Below are 20,529 nucleotides of genomic sequence, written 5' to 3'. Positions count from 1 at the left end.
ATGCTTCCTCTTGTCATTGTTCCCATTGAATGGGTTGACGTTTGGCTCCCCCAGCCGTGCCCACAACAACTAGTTGAGTGGCACCGCAATCTTGGCGTAGTCCCTTATGAAACTGCGGTAGTATCCAGCCCAGCACTAGGAATGCTCACAGTTTTCTCAGGTCGGTACGCGTGGGCCACTTCAGTACTGCAGCCACCTTCTCTGCGGTGGGTTATCTCCCTCACTAGACATTGTGTGATTCAGGTGTTCAATTTTCCACTTGAATAAGTGACACTTCTGAGGCTTCATTTTTAATCCGTGTCTTTGAAGCCGCTCCAGCACTTGCTCCAGCCGGTGAAGATATTCTTCAAACGTGGCAGAATAAATGATTTTGTCATCCAGATAGATCAAAGGGGCTTCACAGTTCAGGTCTGCGAGGCATCTTTCCATCAACCTCGGAAAGGTTCCTGGTGAATTCGTCAGTCTGAGGCTATGTGCACACGTTGCGGATTTACTGCAGATCCGCAGCGTTTTTTCCACACAGAAATGCTGCAGAACCGCAAGTGATTTACAGTACAATGTAAATCAATGGGAAAAAAAATGGTGCGGAAAATTCCGCACGGAATCCACAGTGGATTAAAAAAAGGACCATGTCAATTTTTTTTTTCGTTTCTGCAGCCATTCCATTATAGGAAAACGCAGGGGTAAAAACGCATGAAATCTGCACAGAATCAGCAGTAAATCCGCAGGAAAAACGCACAAAATCCGCATTAAAAAACGTGCAGATTTTGACCTGTGTCTTCTGCCAAGAGATGCAGAATCCGCACAGAAAATTCCAAAGGCAAATCCGCACTGTGTGCACATAGCTTGAAAGGCATCCAGTTGAACTCGAACAGGCCCATAGGGAGGACAAAGGCTGTTTTCTGGTAGTCCTTCTCAGCCACCGGGACTTGCCATTAGCCACTGGCTAAATCAGTGAGGAAAAATATTTGGCTTTTCCTAACGCAGATAGGGAATCCTCAATTCTGGACAAGGGACAGGAGTCCCGTACAGTACATGCATTCAGCCTCCTGTAGTCCACACAGAAACTCACGTAGGCTACCATCTTATTTCCGAATACGATGGGGGCCACCCAGGGACTTTGGCTCTTGCGGATCACGCCATTGCGCAGTATGTGGGCCAACAGTTCTTTCACCTCCTGGTACATCTGACCTGCTGATACCTCTCTCGGATGGGAGCAGTGGTTCCTGTAGGGATCTCATGAGAAACAGCATGGGTGCACCCAAAGTCATCTTCATGCTGTGCAAACACCTCTCGATATCGCTATAATACATTTTCAACGTGCTAAACTTACGTTGAGGAAAACTCTGTGAGGTTGTCCTCCATCTGTTCCAAGAGGTGAAGTCCAGCCAGTAGTTCGCTTTGACTTTCCTGACTATCAAGCGACACCGCTCTGGTCCATGGGTCTCTTCCCACAGGTGTCAGTCCTATAGCATCAGCTCTGGGGAGATCTTCCGGCATTATATAAACTTGAGACACTTCTTGTCGGGGCATCAACTGTAGAATTGCTCCACTTATGTTTTTACAGTGCACAAGTATTCGTCCCTGTCGCTAGGTAGCCAGGGTGCGGGCAACCAATAATCCAGAAATCGCTTCTTCTCCATCTATAGGCTCAATATGGACGTCCACACCCTCTAAGGATACATGGGTCAGTACTGGCATAGTGAGTACAGTCTGTCCCATTGGCAGTGTCACTGTGGCTTTGGATGGTATCAATACTTTGCCAAGATACTGGAAGGCAGCGGGTAACGTCTGAATTTTGCTGAATCACACTAGTTGCTGGAACACCTTTTTACTTGCCGGGTCACGGGTGGCACGAGTCCATCTGTTTTTATCAGGGCCCTCAGCTAAGAATTGTCCCACCTCTTTTTGCACATTCATGCCCAGGGTTACAATGAGTCCTCTGCCTCCAGACCCCTTTGTAAACACTATTCCTGTCCAGATCCTTCCTGCACAGACACCCACACTACTCCTGCTACTGGGATAGGCAGGTGATTAGCCACCACCAGTCGGGTGGTGTGTTCTGTTATGGAACAAGCAACTTTGGGAAAATGACTCGGGAAATATGCCTCAGACATTGTGGTCACCTGAGACCCCTTGTCCATCAAGCAGTGAATGCTTTGCCCATTGAATTCAGTCCAGGTAATGGGTCTCTTGGAGCCAATATCCTCAGAATTCTCTCTTCCACCCTCTGAGGCTCGAAACCCCATGGTATGCTCCACAACAGTGGGGCACATTAGTTTAACTGGCGCCCCCGACTCCACCTTTCTTCATTCGGACAGACTTTTGAAATGTGCCCCCTTCTACTTCAGGTCCAACACTCTCACTCGCGTTCGGCTGATGGGCTATGTACGCGGCATGTTGTGGTCCAGAAGGAGCCACTTTCCCGCTCTGACCTCCTCTCACATGAGTTCCGGTGATCAGCTGGATGCTTGATGCTGCACAGCTCACCTCGAATGTCACAAATCTATTGATGTATTGCAGCACCCAGTCGGGCTCAGTACGTGTTGACTCAGGGGTGACCACTTCATGACTCTGAACAGCGGCGATGAGAACAGGGGTCTCTCTCTCTGAGACTGTAACACTGACCTCTACCTCAAGGAAACTCAGACCGGGATTGAGGCATGGGCTCTCCTTGAAGATCTGCTTCAGAGAGGAGTCCTTCAGTCCAGCAACGAGTTGGTCCCGAATCACTTCGTCCAAGAGACCCAGTCCTCTGTGCCTGTCTTGGGTCTTCTAGGTGATATGGGCCATCAGTTCCTGCAATGCATTAACATACTGAGCCATGGTCTTAATTTCCCCTTGGACCCGCTGGAACAACGGCTTGCGGAGGTGCCTTAGGTCCGTGGTGTCACCATGCATATCCTCCAAAATTTTTATCATCTTTTCCACAGTCTCACGATCCCTAGGTGGGCGGTACATAACGTCTGCCAGTCCTCCCCATCAAGGGTCAGGAGGGTAAACTTGGCCTGAATGGAAGGGGTCAGGGGATACATGCATAGCATGCTTTTCAGCATCTCTGCCCAGTCCCACAGTGACACGCTGCTCCCTGTGAACTTCGGAAGGTTGCTGAGCATAGCCCCCAAGGTTATATTTCCCTTGCCGGGCTTGGTCACAGAGTGGTCCGCCATCTCTGTATCTTAATGTTGCATCCTGCCGAATACACCAAAAGTAATGCGGTTGTCTGGATGCCAAGGGATGATACGATGCTATTTATATACAACAGTAACTTTTAAACAATTAGTGTTAGTAGCTATGCAATTTAACAGTAGAGGGAATAACAACAGGTTTAGAATAAACAAGGAAGTCTTTCACTAGTTAACGTTAGTGTCCTTTTTACAAAGGTGATGTACCCAGTCTTGGGAGTCACCACGTGAGTTCTCACTCAAAGCTCTGGTTCTAGCAGGGGTAACCGGCTGCCTCCCGACCTGTACTCCTAGTCCCAGCCTACCCCCATTACTGTTGATGATAGCTGGAAGTGACAGCCCTGCTTACTCACGCTGTTCCTCCTCAATCACAGGCGTGCCTCTCCTGTTGCAGTCTCTGCATGGGTCTTCTCTCCTTGACCACCAGCCGATGTCTCTCAGGTGCAAGGCGGAGAGGACTGGGCTTCAGCTCTTGACAGGCATAGTTGGGCATCGGAGACTTGACCAGCGCAGGGCGCACCTTCTGGCTGTGACCAGTGTAAGCCATTCTTGGGGATATCTTCTGGGAAATCCAGAGCTTGCCGGATGGTTACTGACATCAGGGTGGCATAGACTCCCCTCTGAGGCCTGCCACGCTGGTCTCAGTGGTGTCTCTGGTGCATGTCTGCCCCGCTCCCTTCCTTGGTGCCAAATATTCTTGTGGATGGGCGCGCAAGGCTTTTATACCAGCAAAGTCTTTCCTGTGGGTCACCTGATCCAGTCAAGCACACAAGGTCACTCCCTCTGCAAACTTTCCAGTAAACTTTGGTTCCACTTGATTTTAGCTGGCCAGCAGATGGCAGCCTCTCCTCCTCAATGCAGCTCCTGCAAGAGTTCTCCAGATATATCATGGCTTCTTTTTACAACAGAATTACTATGGGAATAACAGATGGACAGAAGATGGAGAGGTGAGGACTCTGGAAATGTCTGTAGTGAGATTTATTAATTTGTCTCTCCATAACCAGCATTACACAGTAGTGAAGAAGACCTCTAGTGAGCGCTGTCCGGACCTGGTGTGTGAGGGATGGGGAAGACCCCTGAGCCCAATCATGGGGCCTACACCTCACCTGATACAGGAGGACATCAATGACCAGAAGATCCTAGAACTCACCTACAAGATGGTTGAGCTGCTGACTGGAGAGGTGACACTGCTGGGAATGCTGGGACATTATACAGTAACACTATGAAGGGATCGGGGGATGACGGTATCATTGTATGTGTCAGGTTCCTATAAGGTGTCAGGATGGCGCTGTCTATTTCTCCATGGAGGAGTGGGAGTATTTAGAAGGACACAAAGATCTGTACAAGGACGTCATGATGGAGGTTCCCCAGCCCCTCACATCTCCAGGTAATAGACAGGACTAAATACATACGGCCTATAATTATCTGTATGTAATGAATGAATTCAGTCCCTGTATGTGTTTCCTCCAGATCTATCCAGTAAGATGACAACACCAGAGAGATGTCCCCGTCCTCTTCTTCCACAGGACTGTAAACAAGAAGATCCCAATGTTCCTCACGATCATCAGGTAGATGGAGAGAAGGTGTCAGGAGATCTCCCCTATGATGTGTAGATGGTTGTGAAGGTCTTGTGCTCAGTCTTGTTTTATCCCCCAGTATTATATGTTTTATACTTGTGTAATGAGAACGGTGGAGATGGCAGGATTAGAGCTGATCATAGATGTGACTTCTCCATCTGTCTGTGACTTTTACAATATTTGTTTCAGGGTGAAGATCTGACCCATATTAATACTACAGAGACATATGTGAGGGGTGATGAGCGGTGTAAAGAGGAGATTCCTACATATGACTACCCAGGTGAGTAGTAACCACTAAATGCAGAGAAGTCACAGATTCTACTGTAATTATATGGTTAATTTACAAAAAGTTGCCCCTAAATAACAACGCCCTTAAATGAAAAGGGGTGGTGTACCACTAACGAGGAATATATTTCATGGTTATGGCGACCACAATTAATTGATCCCAAATAAAGTGGTACTTTAACCCCTTCACCCCCAAGGGTGGTTTGCACGTTAATGACCGGGCCAATTTTTACAATTCTGACCACTGTCCCTTTATGAGGTTATAACTCTGGAACGCTTCAACGGATCTTGGCGATTCTGACATTGTTTTCTCGTGACATATTGTACTTCATGCTATTGGTAAAATTTATTCGATATAACTTGCGTTTATTTGTGAAAAAAACGGAAATTTGGCGAAAATTTTGAAAATTTCGCAATTTTCCAACCTTGAATTTTTATGCCCTTAAATCACAGACATATGTCACGCAAAATACTCAATAAGTAACATTTCCCACATATCTACTTTACATCAGCACAATTTTAGAACCAACATTTTTTTTTGTTAGGGAGTTATAAGGATTAAAAGTTGACCAGAAATTTCTCATTTTTACAACACCATTTTTTTTTAGGGACCACATCTCATTTGAAGTCATTTTGAGGGGTCTATATGATAGAAAATACCCAAGTGTGACACCATTCTAAAAACTGCACCCCTCAAGGTGCTCAAAACCACATTCAAGAAGTTTATTAACCCTTCAGGTGTTTCACAGGAATTTTTGGAATGTTTAAATAATAATTTAATTTTTTTTCACACAAAATTTATTTCAGCTCCAATTTGTTTTATTTTACCAAGGGTAACAGGAGAAAATGGACCCCCAACGTTGTTGCACAATTTGTCCTGAGTACACTGATACCCCATATGTGGGAGTAAACCACTGTTTGGGCGCATGGCAGAGCTCGGAAGGAAAGGAGCGCCATTTGACTTTTCAATGCAAAATTGACAGGAATTGAGATGGGACGCCATGTTGCGTTTGGAGAGCCCCTGATGTGCCTAAACATTGAAACCCCCTACAAGTGACACCATTTTGGAAAGTAGACCCCCTAAGGAACTTATCTAGATGTGTGGTGAGCACTTTGGCCCACCAAGTGCTTCACAGAAGTTTATAATGCAGAGCCGTAAAAATAAAAAATCACATTTTTTCACAAAAATGATCTTTTCGCCCCCAATTTTTTATTTTCCCAAGGGTAAGAGAAGAAATTGGACCCCAAAACATGTTGTGCAATTTGTCCTGAGTACGCTGATACCCTATATGTGGGGATAAACCACTGTTTGGGCGCATGGCAGAGCTTGGAAGGGAAGGAGCGCCATTTGACTTTTCAATGCAAAATTGACTGGAATTGAGATGGGACGCCATGTTGCGTTTAGAGAGCCCCTGATGTGCCTAAACATTGAAACCCCCCACAAGTGACACCATTTTGGAAATTAGACCCCCTAAGGAACTTATCTAGATGTGTTTTGAGAGCTTTGAACCCCCAAGTGTTTCACTACAGATTATAACGCAGAGCCGTGAAAATAAAAATTCTTTTTTTTTTCACAAAAATGATTTTTTAACCCCCAGCTTTTGTATTTTTACAAGGGTAACAGAATAAACTGGACCCCAAAAGTTGTTCTCCAATTTGTCCTGAGTACGCTGATACCCCATATATGGGGGGGAACCACTGTTTGGGCGCATGACAGAGCTCGGAAGGGAAGGAGCACCATTTGGAATGCAGACTTAAATGGATTTGTCTGCAGGCGTCACGTTGCATTTGCAGAGCCCCTGATGTACCCAAACAGTACAAACTCCCCACAAGTGACCCCATATTGGAAACTAGACCTCCCAAGGAACTTATCTAGATGTGTTGTGAGAACTTTGAACCCCCAAGTGTTTCACTACAGTTTATAACGCAAAGCCGTGAAAATAAAAATTCTTTTTTTTTCACAAAAATGATTTTTTAGCCCCCAGCTTTGTATTTTTACAAGGGTAACAGAATAAATTGAACCCTAAAAGTTGTTGTGCAATTTGTCCTGAGTACGCTGATACCCCCTATGTGGGGGGAACCACTGTTTGGGCGCATGAAAGAGCTCGGAAGGGAAGGAGCGCCATTTGGAATGCAGACTTAAATGGATTGGTCTGCAGGCATCACGTTGCATTTGCAGAGCCCCTGATGTACCCAAACAGTACAAACCCCCCACAAGTGACCCCATATTGGAAACTAGACCTCCCAAGGAACTTATCTAGATGTGTTGTGAGAACTTTGAACCCCCAAGTGTTTCACTACAGTTTATAATGCAAAGCCGTGAAAATAAAAATTCTTTTTTTTTTTCACAAAAATGATTTTTTAGCCCCCAGTTTTGTATTTTCACAAGGGTAACAGGATAAAATAGACCCCAAAAGTTGTTGTCCAATTTGTCCTGAGTACGCTGATACCCCCTATGTGGGGGGGAACCACTGTTTGGGCGCATGACAGAGCTCGGAAGGGAAGGAGTGCCATTTGGAATGCAGACTTAAATGGATTGGTCTGCAGGCGTCACGTTGCATTTGCAGAGCCCCTGATGTACCCAAACAGTACAAACCCCCCACAAGTGACCCCATATTGGAAACTAGACCTCCCAAGGAACTTATCTAGATGTGTTGTGAGAACTTTGAACCCCCAAATGTTTCACTACAGTTTACAACGCAGAGCCGTGAAAATAAAACATATTTTTTTTCCCACAAAAATGATTTTTAGCCCCCCAAATTTTTATTTTCCCAAGGATAACAAGAGAACTTGGACCCCAGAAGTTGTTGTTCAATTTGTCCCGAGTACGCTGATAACCCATATATTGGGGTAAACCCCTTTTTGGACGCACGGGAGAGCTCGGAAGGGAAGGAGCACTGTTTTACTTTTTCAAAGTAGAATTGGCTGGAATTGAGATTGGACACCATGTCGCGTTTGGAGAGCCCCTGATCTGCCTGAACAGTGGAAACTCCCCAATTCTACCTGAAACCCTAACCCAAAAACACCCCTAACCCTAATCCCAACGGTAACCCTAACCACACCCCTAACCCTGACACACCCATAATTCTAATCCCAACCCTAATCCCAACCGTAAATGTAATCCAAACCCTAACCCTAACTTTACCTCCAACCCTAACCCTAGCCCTAACCCTAGCCCTAACCCTAACTTTAACCCTAACCCTAACCCTAGCCCTAATGGGAAAATGGAAATAAATACATTTTTTTAATTTTATTATTTTTCCCTAACTAAGGAGGTGATGAAGGGGGGTTTGATTTACTTTTATAGCGTTTTTTATATCGGATTTTTATGATTGGCAGCTGTCACACACTAAAAGACGCTTTTTATAGCAAAAAAGTTTTTGCGTCTCCACATTTTGAGACCTATAATTTTTCCATATTTTGGTCCACATGTGAGTCATGTGAGGTCTTGTTTTTTGCGGGACGAGTTGACGTTTTTATTGCTAACATTTTTGGACACGTGACCGTTTTTGATCGCTTTTTATTCCGATTTTTGTGAGGCAGAATGACCAAAAACCAGCTATTCATGAATTTCTTTTGGGAGAGGCGTTTATACCGTTCTGCGTTTGGTAAAATTGATAAAGCAGTTTTATTCTTCGGGTCAGTACGATTACAGCGATACCTCATTTATATCATTTTTTTATGTTTTGGTGCTTTTATACGATAAAAACTATTTTATAGAAATAATAATTATTTTGGCATCGCTTTATTCTGAGGACTATAACTTTTTTATTTTTTTGCTGATGATGCCGTGTGGTGGCTCGTTTTTTGCGGGACAAGATGACGTTTTCAGCGGTACCATGGTTATTTATATCCGTCTTTTTGATCGCGTGTTATTCCACTTTTTGTTCGGCAGTATGGTAATAAAGCGTTGTTTTTTGCCTCTTTTTTTTTTTTTCTTACGGTGTTTACTGAAGGGGTTAACTAGTGGGGCAGTTTTATAGGTTGGGTCGTTATGGACGCGGCGATACTAAATATGTGTACTTTTATTGTTTTGTTTTTTTTATTTAGATAAAGAAATGTATTTATGGGAATAATATTTTTTTTTTTATTATTACTATTTATTTAGGATTTTTTTTTTTTTTTTTTACACATGTGGAAAATTTTTTTGTAACTTTTTTACTTTGTCCCAGGGGGGGACATCACAGATCGGTGATCTGACAGTTTGCATAGCACTCTGTCAGATCACCGATCTCACTTACATCGGTGCAGGCTTACCAGCGTCTGCTCTGAGCAGGCGCTCGGTAAGACACCTTTCTCCCTGCAGGACCCGGATGCCGCGGCCATCTTGGATCCGGGACCTGCAGCGAGGAAGGAGGTAGGAGACCCTCGGAGCAACGCGATCACATCGCGTTGCTCTGGGGGTCTCAGGGAAGCCCGCAGGGAGCCCCCTCCCTGCGCGATGCTTCCCTATACCGCCGGTACACTGCGATCATGTTTGATCGCGGTGTGCCGGGGGTTAATGTGCCGGGGGCGGTCCGTGACCACTCCTGGCACATAGTGCCGGATGTCAGCTGCGATATGCAGCCGACACCCGGCCACGATCGGCCGCGCTCCCCCCGTGAGCGCGGCCGATCGCGTATGACGTACTGTCCCGTCGGTGGTCATACGGGCCCACCCCACCTCGACGGGATAGTACGTCAAATGTCGGGAAGGGGTTAAATAAAGTTAATTTTTTATTGACATAAAGGTTAAAATACATTCAGTAAGAAAAAGGTGCTAGATCCAAATATAGAGGGACTTAAGTGCCATTGGATACTCCAAACCAGTGGCCGCACATAAAGTGAATACATAAGAATAGCTGCAGCGATAATTCATTACAACAACTTATTTACATTAGCTACTGATATACCACAAAAGGAGGATTCTCAATCATGCCCCATGTGTTAAACTAAATACGAGCTGCATAAGCATGCTTGGTTTTCACTGGGGAAACACTTAGTAGGAAGTGTACTCCTGATAGAATGTCAGATAAGTTTGAATGCAATGATACCGGTAAAACAAGTAAGGTATGAATAACACATTACCTAATGTCGGCCGTGTGGAGATCCCTGGAGTCCCTCTGCCTCTACGCGCGTTTCGCAATGCTTCCTTGGGTGGCGTGTCTAGGCAGAGAGAAGGCCAGTTTAAATAACAGTGAATGATGCGCTAATTGGTCATGGTGTGATAAGGGAGGACCCGATGTATCGTCACTTCTGGAGACTGCCGTGATTACATAAAGTAATGATGTATCCATGGTACCGCTAAAGGAATGTAAACAATGCAGGAGCTGGAGTATGCGGCGCATGCGCAGATCAAACAGACCTATGCTGAAGGTGGAGACAGGTTGCGGTCATGTGAGCGCAACGACCCAGTCATCTGTTTAGATGATGTAGGTATGTCGCTCCACTGCAGTCCGCTTGCCATCATCCTGCCGGTCCGTGATCTGCGCATGCGCTCTTCTCCTAAGTGTCTGTAAGGTAATGCAGGGATATAAATACATATGCCGATGGACGTAATTGCAATGGGCCAGGTCTGAATGCTATCAAAAAATCTAATGCGAAACTAAATAGGGAAAAAAAAAATAAGAAAAAAAGAATGAAAAATAAGAAAGAAAAAAATATGTTAATAAATAAACTAGACTAATAGCAGTGAGCTAGAATTTAAAGCGGGTGTAAGAACTAAATATGATGTAGATGAATGTATTGGGATTTGTGATGCTATAAAAAAGATATATGTGTGGCACCAAAGATCCTGAAGATAAGGATCGCTCCCGTAGGGGATAAATAGTTTCACATTAGATTTTTTGATAGCATTCAGACCTGGCCCATTGCAATTACGTCCATCGGAATATGTATTTATATCCCTGCATTACCTTACAGACACAGGAGCGCATGCGCGGATCACGGACCCGGCAGGATGATGGCAAGCGGACTGCAGTGGAGCGACGTACCTACATCATCTAAACAGATGACTGGGTTGTCGCGCTCACATGACCGCTCACATGGATTGACCTGATCGCTAAACGGCATAGCCAAACCGCCAGAATGGCTTGAATAGCGAAATAGAATTGTTCGCTTTCAATACATAATACAAGACTCCTACCAGCTGCATGATATATAAGCGCCCATTCTGCTCACCGGACCATCCCTGACGAAGGAGTCCGTGTATTCCGAAACTAGTTGGATTTTGGTTCATTGTGCGCTCCATAGCCAGTCACGTGATTCATCCCGTGACGTCACGCAAGGTCCTGCAGCTCCTCTGCACCTTGCCGGCTTTACTATAGATCCCGTGCAAGCATCTACTGCACGTGGCAGCTTGATATTTCCCAGAGGGGCATCTGTTACCAGCCGGAATGGCGCCCCAACTTCTTGGGTATAATTTTTCTTTTTTTCCCTTGCTCTGGACTCTGGTTATGATGCCATACCGTGGTGGACATTGAACCACGTTCAAACAAGAGGACCTACACACCATAAGAACTGCTCTCAGTTGGGACCATCATTCGTACGCCCCTATCCTTTTCAGAGAAGTAATTTGATATTTTCTTTTTTGGTTTTATCTGAGTATCAAGGTTTTCCCTTCCTTTTATATTGCATAGTTTCATTCCCATATTAGGTTGGATTTTTTTTTCTAAGCGTTCTCAGTTTCTTAGCACAAATATAAATTTCTCTTTTACAAATCGTTTTATACTGGACAAATAGTGTGGTATTGTCCCTTTATTTGCTGCAGAGACTCGAGACTGTGTGCTGCGCCCTTAGTTGCTTATTTATATTTCTCTAGTAACCCCCCACGACAGCACACCTGGAGGATGTTACCCCTTTCCTGATAGGGACAGGAAATGACCAAGAGGTTAAATAACCCCTCCCTCATCCTCCCCCTCAGTGTTTTTTCCTGTCCCTACTTGGGATGAAGAGGTCATCCCAGGTGTACTGTGCTGGCAGCGGTCACGGAGGGATATGAGCAATTTTGCTGGGCAGCTGGGATCTGACTCGGGACTTTTTTGCCACCATTCCGCACCTTCTAGGCAAAGTCTGGGGCATTCTTCGGCTGGAGGCCTCGCTGAGCTCTCCAGTCCTTCTCCTCCTCCGTGTGCGCGTGTGAGGACTTCTGGTCTGAAGCCGGCGGCAGGATGTGACGTCAGACGCCGGCCGGCTTCAGTGAGGTGGAAGGTCCTTTTGTGTTCCAGGCTGGAACACAAGGTGAACGGCGTGGATTATGTCGGCGGTGCTCCCTCCCACGTACATCCGGACATCGAAGGAGGAGGTCCTCTATCCATGAGGACAGGTGCTGTAGTCCGGTCGCCTATATTAGGCCCCGGACAGGAAGACATCTCAGGTAGGACCACTGTGTGGTGAAGACCATGGAGATGTCCGCTTCCTCGCGCTCTGCATCTGCAGATCCCAGCACCATCCTGGCCCCAGTGAGTAGTCTGGCCCAGGGTGTCCACTCCCTGATGCGGGTTATAATCTTATGATTCCTTCTCCCCTTCTTTTTTAGGGGGACAAGGAACCCGCATCAGGAAGCAAATATAAAGCTACCCGCAAATGTGCAGTTTGTATGAAGAAGCTGTCCTCTTCATACAAGAAACCATTGTGCAAAGAGTGCACAGAAAAGATTATCAGGGAAGAGCAGCCATCTCTGATGGAAGAGATCAAAGGCTTAATTCAGCATGAGATTAAAACCTCGCTGGCCACTCTTTCCCAACCTACACCCTCTCCTAGTGCTCCTCCTGAGGGTAAGAAAAGGAGACTTAATCCACAGGATGAAGGGCAGGAGGACTCTCAAGGAGAGACGTCGGACGAACCCCCAGAGGAGGGTGAATTATCTCTGGACTCTGAAACTTTCCAGCAAGAGAGATATTACTTCTCTTCGACTGACATAGAAGAACTCCTTACAGCAGTAAGGAAGACTATGGAAATTGAGGAAGAGAAGACGGCTCAATCAGTACAGGAAGAGATGTTCGGGGGGCTTCGTTCTAAAAAAGAACAGGTGTTTCCCATTCATAAGAATATCCGTGATTTAGTTCTAGAAGAGTGGGAATCCCCAGAAAAAAGGCTGACTACTCCAGCGGAGATTAAGGACAGATTTCCGGTAGATGACGAGACAGCTTCATGCTGGTCGGAGGTTCCAAAAGTGGACGTCCAGATTGCTAGGGTAGCCAAGATGACCACGCTACCATTTGAGGATGCTTCCCAATTGAGAGATGCTCTGGAACGTAAGATGGACGGACTACTAAGAAAGTCGTGGGAAACGTCAACATCCTTACTGAATATCAACTCCGTATCTACCTGTGTGACTAGGTCAATGCATCGCTGGCTGGGGCAATTAGAAGCGCACTTGTCCTCAGGTACCCCCAGAGAGGATATTCTAGCCTCCTTACCTATCTTCCAAAAAGCAACAGGCTTCTTAGCGGATGCCTCCGCAGAAGCAGTGAGGGTAACAGCGAGATCATCGGCATTATCAAATTCAGTAAGACGAGCACTTTGGCTAAAGTCCTGGTCTGGTGATATGACCTCTAAGATGAGGTTGTGTTCTATTACCTTCAAAGGGAAGTATATGTTTGGACCGGCCCTGGATGATCTGCTGGAGAAGGCTTCAGACAAAAAGAAAACCTTACCAGAACCCAGGAACCCTAGAAAAAGGCCTTTTCGCACTCAGCAAGAGCATACTCCTCAATATAGGGGAAAAGGCAAAACGGGACATTGGAGTTATCCAAAAGGGGGAAAAGACAGGAATCTTTTTCTCTCCCAGACCCAAAACCAAGAAAGCAATGACGCCACCATAGTGGGGGGTCGAATCTCGAACTTCCTCCCATACTGGCAAAAGATCTGTGTAGATCAATGGGCCTTAACGTTGGTCAGAGAGGGGATGACGATAGAGTTTGTATCATATCCCCAAAAGAGGTTAAAGACAACAAGATTGTCGACACCAAAGCTACAATCTACATTGATAGCGGGAGTACAAGATCTCTTAGCCAACAATGTGATCTCCACAGTCCCGGAGAACGAGAAGAACAAGGGTCATTATTCCAACCTATTTATGATAAAGAAACCAAATGGAACTCATCGGATAATAATCAATCTGAGACCTCTGAATCAATATGTAACCTACAGAAGATTCAGGATGGGATCCGTCAGATCGACAGTGCCCTTAATAGGACAAGATTTCTTCATGGCGACTATAGATCTACAGGATGCATATTATCACATCCCAATTCATCCAACTTATCGGAAGTTTCTAAGGTTCCCAGTCGCCAGAGGAAAAGAGATAGACCACTTTCAATTCCATGTCCTCCCGTTTGGTCTATCTTCAGCCCCAAGGATCTTTACAAAGATCATGTCCGAGTTAATGGCCTACATCAGAGGTCGACATATATGCATAATCCCGTACCTCGACGACCTCCTGGTAGTAGCTCCCACAGTTCCAATGCTACAGGAACATCTTCAAACAACAGTCCAGGTCTTGTCGTCTCTAGGTTGGGTGGTAAACCCCAAAAAATCCGATATGGTTCCATCAACAACAAAGATCTTCTTAGGAGTCCTGTTAGACTCTCACAACCAAACATCTTTTTTACCCGAGCAAAAACGGACCCTGCTCACATCAAAGATAAGAATGTTGCGGGACAAGAAGAGAGTATCTCTGAGATGGGCCATGTCGGTTCTCGGGACCATGACATCATGCATCCAGATGGTGGCATGGGCACAAGCCCACACCAGAATACTCCAGACTCATATTCTGTCAATCTGGGATGGATCCCCAGATTCTCTAGACAAAAACATCCAAATACCACCGCACGTAAAGTCCTCGTTGACATGGTGGTTACAAAAGGAGAACTTAGTCAGAGGAGTTCCCTGGTTTCAGGACACCAGCGGTGACTATAACAGTAGATGCCAGCGGCAAAGGTTGGGGAGCTACGGTAGATCAACATATATTCCAGGGGGACTGGCCAATCGAAATAAGCCAACGATCCTCTAACTTCAGAGAACTAAAGGCGGTAGAGGAGGTCCTCAAAGCAGCAGTAGCTCTTGTTCAGAATTCCCACATAAAGATATACTCGGACAACGTAACAACAGTTGCCCACCTTCGCCATCAGGGAAGCACAAGACACGATCTAAAAGCAATATCAGCCAGAATATTTTCGTGGGCCGAAGAACATGTTCTCTCTCTATCTGCCCTACATATATGGCTGGTTTCACACTTGCGTTTTGATCTGCAGCGTTTTTACCCAAAAAAACGCATGCGTTTTTTTCCCTATGTTTAACATTAAAAACGCATGCGTTTTTTTGTGCATGCGTTTTGCCGCGTTTGTCGACGCATGCGTTTTTTTCTCTGCTTGCGTTTGATTGCAGAAATGCAACATGTAGTAATTTCTAGAGGCGTTTTTTTTGCCGCAAAAAATGCATGCTTTTTTTGCGGCAAAAAAACGTATTGCTGTCTATGTAAACGCATGCATTTTTAAGCACATGCGTTTGTTTGCGTTAAAAACACATGCGTTTTTATAGAAAAAAAAACAGAAAAGCCACCCCCCATCATCAAGGTGATAAAGGGATTCAAACCCTAACCCTACCCCTAACCTCACCCCTAACCCTAGGGATCCTAACCCTACCGCTAACCCTACCCCTTACCCTAGGGATCCTAACCCTACCCCTAAACCACTATAAATAGAAATAGCTAGGGTTAGGGGTAGGGTTAGGGGTAGGGTTAGGATCCCTAGGGTTAGGGTTAGGATCCCTAGGGTTAGGGGTAGGGTTAGGGGTAGGGTTAGGATCTCTAGGGGTAGGGTTAGGGGTAGGTGTCATGATTCCCAATGGCAGGGAAACATCAAAACACAAAAATAACGGACGAGCTCTGGGTGATGGAATCTCGAGCTGACCGTGAGCTAAATCTACCACACAACTAATAGTAGCCAGGGAGCATACCTGATTAACCCTAGATGCCACGCGCCAGCCGGAGGACTAACTACCCCTGGTAGAGGAAGGAACAGACCTGGCTTACCTCTAGGGAAATACCCCAAAAGATGATAGCAGCCCCCCACATGTAATGACGGTGAGTTTAGAGGAAAAGACATACACAGTATGAAGGTAGATTTAGCAAAGAGAGGTCCACTTACTAGATAGCAGAAGGATACAAAAGAGGACTTCACGGTCAACTGAAAACCCTATCAAAAAACCATCCTGAAATTACTTTAAGACTCCTGTGTCAACTCATGACACAGGAGTGGCAATTTCAGCCCACAAGAGCTTCCAGCTACAGAGAATAACAAAACTGCAAACTGGACAAAAGATACAAAACAAAAGGACAAAGTCCACTTAGCTGATCAGCAGACTAGTAGCAGGAACATGCAACCGAAGGCTCTGGTTACAATGATGACCGGCAAGGAAATGACTGGAGAGCAAGGCTAAATAGGAAACTCCCAAACACTGATGGGAGCAGGTGAACTGAGACAGAAAAGACACACAAGTCACCAGTACCACCAGCAACCACCAGGGGAGCCCAAAAGCGGATTCACAACAGGTAGGGTTAGGATCCCTAGGGTTAGGGGTAGGGTTAGGATCCCTAGGGTTAGGGGTAGGGTTAGGGTTTGGATCCCTAGGGTTAGGGGTAGGGTTAGGGGTACGGTTAGGGTTAGGCCTAACCCTAGGGATCCTAACCCTAACCCTAGCTATTTCTATTTATAGTGGGTTTTCTTGTTGATTTTGATGATTGGCAAACGCAGGAAAAAACGCATGTAAACGTGGCAAAACGCCACGTTTTTTTTACAGCATGCAAAAACGCATGCGTCTAAAAATGCAGCATTTGCATGCGTTTACATGCGTTTTTTCACCACCTGCGTTTTTTTAAAAAAACGCTGCAGATCAAAACGCAAGTGTGAAACCAGCCTTAGAGGAGAAATAAATATACAGGCCGACTTCCTGAGCAGGACAAAGATCCATCCAGGGGAATGGAGCCTAGACCCGGAGGTCTTTCAGATACTGGCCAGAAGGCGGGGACAGCCAGAAGTAGACCTATTTGCAAACGGTCAAAACACAAAAGTGAACCAGTTATTTTCGCTAGATCCAACCAATCCGGGGCTAGGTGTGGACGCATTGGTCCAGCCATGGACATTTACACTGGCGTATGCATTTCCTCCATTACCAATTCTACGAAAGGTCCTACAGAAGATAAGAGCAGAGAAGGTCAAGGTAATCTTGGTGGCTCCATTTTGGCCCAAAAGAAGCTGGTTCGGGACTCTCATCAGCCTAAAAATAGATGGACCGATAGCACTCCCTCCGGTCAGAGACCTTCTTTACCAAGGGCCAATACCCCATCCAGATCCCGAGAGATTACACCTGAATGCTTGGCTTCTGAATTCTCAATTCTAAAGGCCAAGGGGCTATCGAAGAATGTCATTAAAACGTTACAAAAAAGCCCAAAGGCAGTAACCAATTCAATCTACCAAAAGATTTGGAAGACCTTCATCACATGGAGTGCTCCTGAACGGCCTAACCCAGGCAGGCCAAACCTATCCAGGATCCTGGATTTTTTACAGGATGGGCTGGAAAAAGGTCTTAGACCCAGCACCCTCAAGGTACAGGTGGCAGCCCTGAGCTCGTATTTTGACCAATCCTTAGCCGACCATAGATGGATAAGAAGATTTATGACGGCAGCATCCCGCATATCTCCAAGACCCATAAATATAGTCCCATCCTGGGACCTCAATATAGTCCTAAAGGGACTTACACTTCCACCCTTTGAGCCCTTGTCATCAATAAGTATGGATAGACTCGCCTGGGAGACCACCTTTCTGGTAGCTATAACTACAGCCAGAAGAGTTGGTGAACTACAAGCCCTGTCAATCAATGAGCCCTACATGAAGATTCTACAGGACAGGCTTATCCTGCGATTGGATCCATCCTTTCTCCCAAAGGTCGTCTCTGATTTCCACAAGTCGCAGGAGATAATTCTCCCCTCCTTTTATCAGGAAGCAAAGAATGAAGAAGAGGAACAGTTTCATACTTTGGATGTTCGGAGAATGGTACGTTATTATCTTCAAGCTTCAGAGAAGATTAGAAAGGATCAGAATCTGTTTATTCATCTTCTTGGCCAGAATAAGGGGAAGAAGACTTCCAAATCTAAAATTGCAAATTGGATCAAGAGAGCAATTTTCGAGGCTTATCAGATTCAAGGCCTCCCACTGCCAGAAAATTCACAGCTCATTCTTCTAGGGCAACAGCTGTCTCCTGGGCCGAGAAAGCCAGTGCTTCCATTGAGCAAATATGCAGAGCTGCTACGTGGTCTTCGGTCCACATGTTTTCCAGACATTACAGGCTAGACCTGATGTCAAAAGAAGACTTAGCCTTCGGAGAAAAAGTCCTTAGAGCTATAGTCCCTCCCTAAATATTACTCTTGGGTACTGCTCCAGGTGTGCTGTCGTGGGGGGTTACTAGAGAAAATAGAATTATTCTTACCGTTAATTCGGTTTCTAGTAACCCACCACGACAGCAGGAGTAATCCCTCCCTTTGCTTAATATACGTTCTGGAAAGAATAAATTTAATTTGAAGCATTCCTTCTCCTGTGGTCCTTTATAATAACACTGAGGGGGAGGATGAGGGAGGGGTTATTTAACCTCTTGGTCATTTCCTGTCCCTATTAGGAAAGGGGTAACATCCTCCAGGTGTGCTGTCGTGGTGGGTTACTAGAAACCGAATTAACGGTAAGAATAATTCTATTTTTAGATTAAAAAAAAAAACTAGATCTCTTTGGTGTCTATGAACTCGTAATGACCTGGATAATCATAATGGCAGGTCAGTTTTATCATTTAGTAAACCTAGTAAAAAAGCCAAACAGAAAACAAGTGTGGGATTGCACTATTTTTGTAATTTCACTGCACCTGGAATTTTTTCCCATTTTCTAGTACACGACATGGTAAAAATAAAAAAGTTATGGCTCTAGGAAGAAGGGAAGCGAAAAACGACAACTCAAAAATGAAAATACCTCCGGGGTTAAGAGGTTAATTATAGAGTTACCCTACGTCATTTTTTGGAGGGGTCCCCCATTACAATAAACAGTAAAGGCTAAGTATACAACTGAGAGGTGATATTAATAGCCTGGGAAACTCTATGGGTTTTACCCCCTCCCCAGGTTATAAACATCAGGCCACAACTGTCAACTTTCCCTCTGCTGGTTATGAAAATTAAGCCCATGCAATGTTTTCAGAAAAATAATCATTTAATTAAATACATGTACAGTAAACTGCAAACGCATTGTACTAATTATATGTGACTGACATCTTTATATCGATCTATTCCATGTGTATATACTGTATGTAATCTATCTATTCTCTCTGTTCTATTATGTCCGGTCCTGCTGTGATTTTACTGTACGTCGCTGATGAATTGCCGGCTTGTCATCAATCAATCTATCTATATATGTATGTGTGTGCGTGTGTGTGTGTATAAAATATATATATATATATATATATATATATATATATATATATATATATATTTCTGTGGAAGATATGTGTAAATGACAGAAAATTACTCTGTCAAAGGTCATGTTAAAATCATATTGCTATCGGATAGCAATCACATGGCATTCGTATGTCAATTCGATGCTAAGTGTGAAAAATCAGATTGTACGCACATGAAAATCGCATGGCACTTGCATGACACTAGTCCTACTTTTCTTGACCGAAATTGGAACCATTTTGTTTCACGGTAATGGGTACAAGCCCTTAACACCTAATCCCATGAAGCCATTGTCCCCTGTAAACAAACAAAAATAAGAGACAACAATATCTCTCACCTGTCCAAAGTTGAAAGAATCCAGTTTTTCAACGTGAGTGGTCGCCTCGCATCACCACTCATGCTGATGAGCAAATGTCACACAGATGGATTACAGCGTGGGACACTTTGGATTCTTTCAACTTTGGACAGGTGAGGTGATATTGTTGTTTCTTCATTTTTTAATTTACAGAGGACAAAGGCTTCATTGGATTAGGTGTTAAGGTGAGTATAATGTGATTTTTTTTATTTTATACTTAATTTTACTCTATGTAGACAGCTCTCAACAATGTCCCCTGTTCATGCTGATCACAGGCAGAGCAGGGTATAATGATGTGAGCTGTCTTCAACACCCGGAGTCCGGGATCAGCACGAACAGTACCGCTGATTCCCAGGTGCCGGTATGTGTCACACTGATGACACACGGATGTTATCTGTGTGTCATCAGTGTGCACATGTGCTAAATGTTTTGTGGCCCGGGCTGCTGCTAAAAAACAGTTTGTCAGCGTGCCTTGCCCACAGACACACAGTCCGTGGAAACACACTGACATGTGCGCAGATCCATTCACTTGAATGGGTCTACGTGTTTAAGTGTCTCCGGTACATATGAAAACGGTTACCACATACCAGAGACACTGACATGTGAAGGAGGCCTTAAGGGGGGTATTCCCATTTCCAAAATCCTATCCCAAAATATA

At 45.0% G+C, this 20,529-nt stretch overlaps 2 protein-coding genes across 2 annotated transcripts in view; one reads left to right on the top strand and one right to left on the bottom strand.

Annotated features, from left to right (window-relative positions):
• The window catches only part of LOC143768074 (uncharacterized), an 804,664-nt gene that overhangs the window by 77,649 nt on the left and 706,486 nt on the right, over window positions 1–20,529 (bottom strand). The window lies entirely within an intron of this gene.
• Window positions 1–20,529, top strand: part of LOC143768079 (uncharacterized) — a 52,031-nt gene that overhangs the window by 25,097 nt on the left and 6,405 nt on the right. Inside the window, exons 3-6 of the mRNA XM_077256768.1 lie at window positions 4,190–4,366; window positions 4,449–4,572; window positions 4,656–4,753; window positions 4,952–5,042. Of these exons, the coding sequence (XP_077112883.1) occupies window positions 4,190–4,366; window positions 4,449–4,572; window positions 4,656–4,753; window positions 4,952–5,042 (490 nt within the window). The remainder of the gene's footprint in view (window positions 1–4,189; window positions 4,367–4,448; window positions 4,573–4,655; window positions 4,754–4,951; window positions 5,043–20,529) is intronic.

Source organism: Ranitomeya variabilis, chromosome 4 (genome assembly GCF_051348905.1).
Source record: "Ranitomeya variabilis isolate aRanVar5 chromosome 4, aRanVar5.hap1, whole genome shotgun sequence".
Classification (NCBI taxonomy): Eukaryota; Metazoa; Chordata; class Amphibia; order Anura; family Dendrobatidae; genus Ranitomeya; species Ranitomeya variabilis.
The sequence above is the reverse complement of the archived record's forward strand: the minus strand, read 5'-3'. Positions and strand labels throughout refer to the sequence as shown.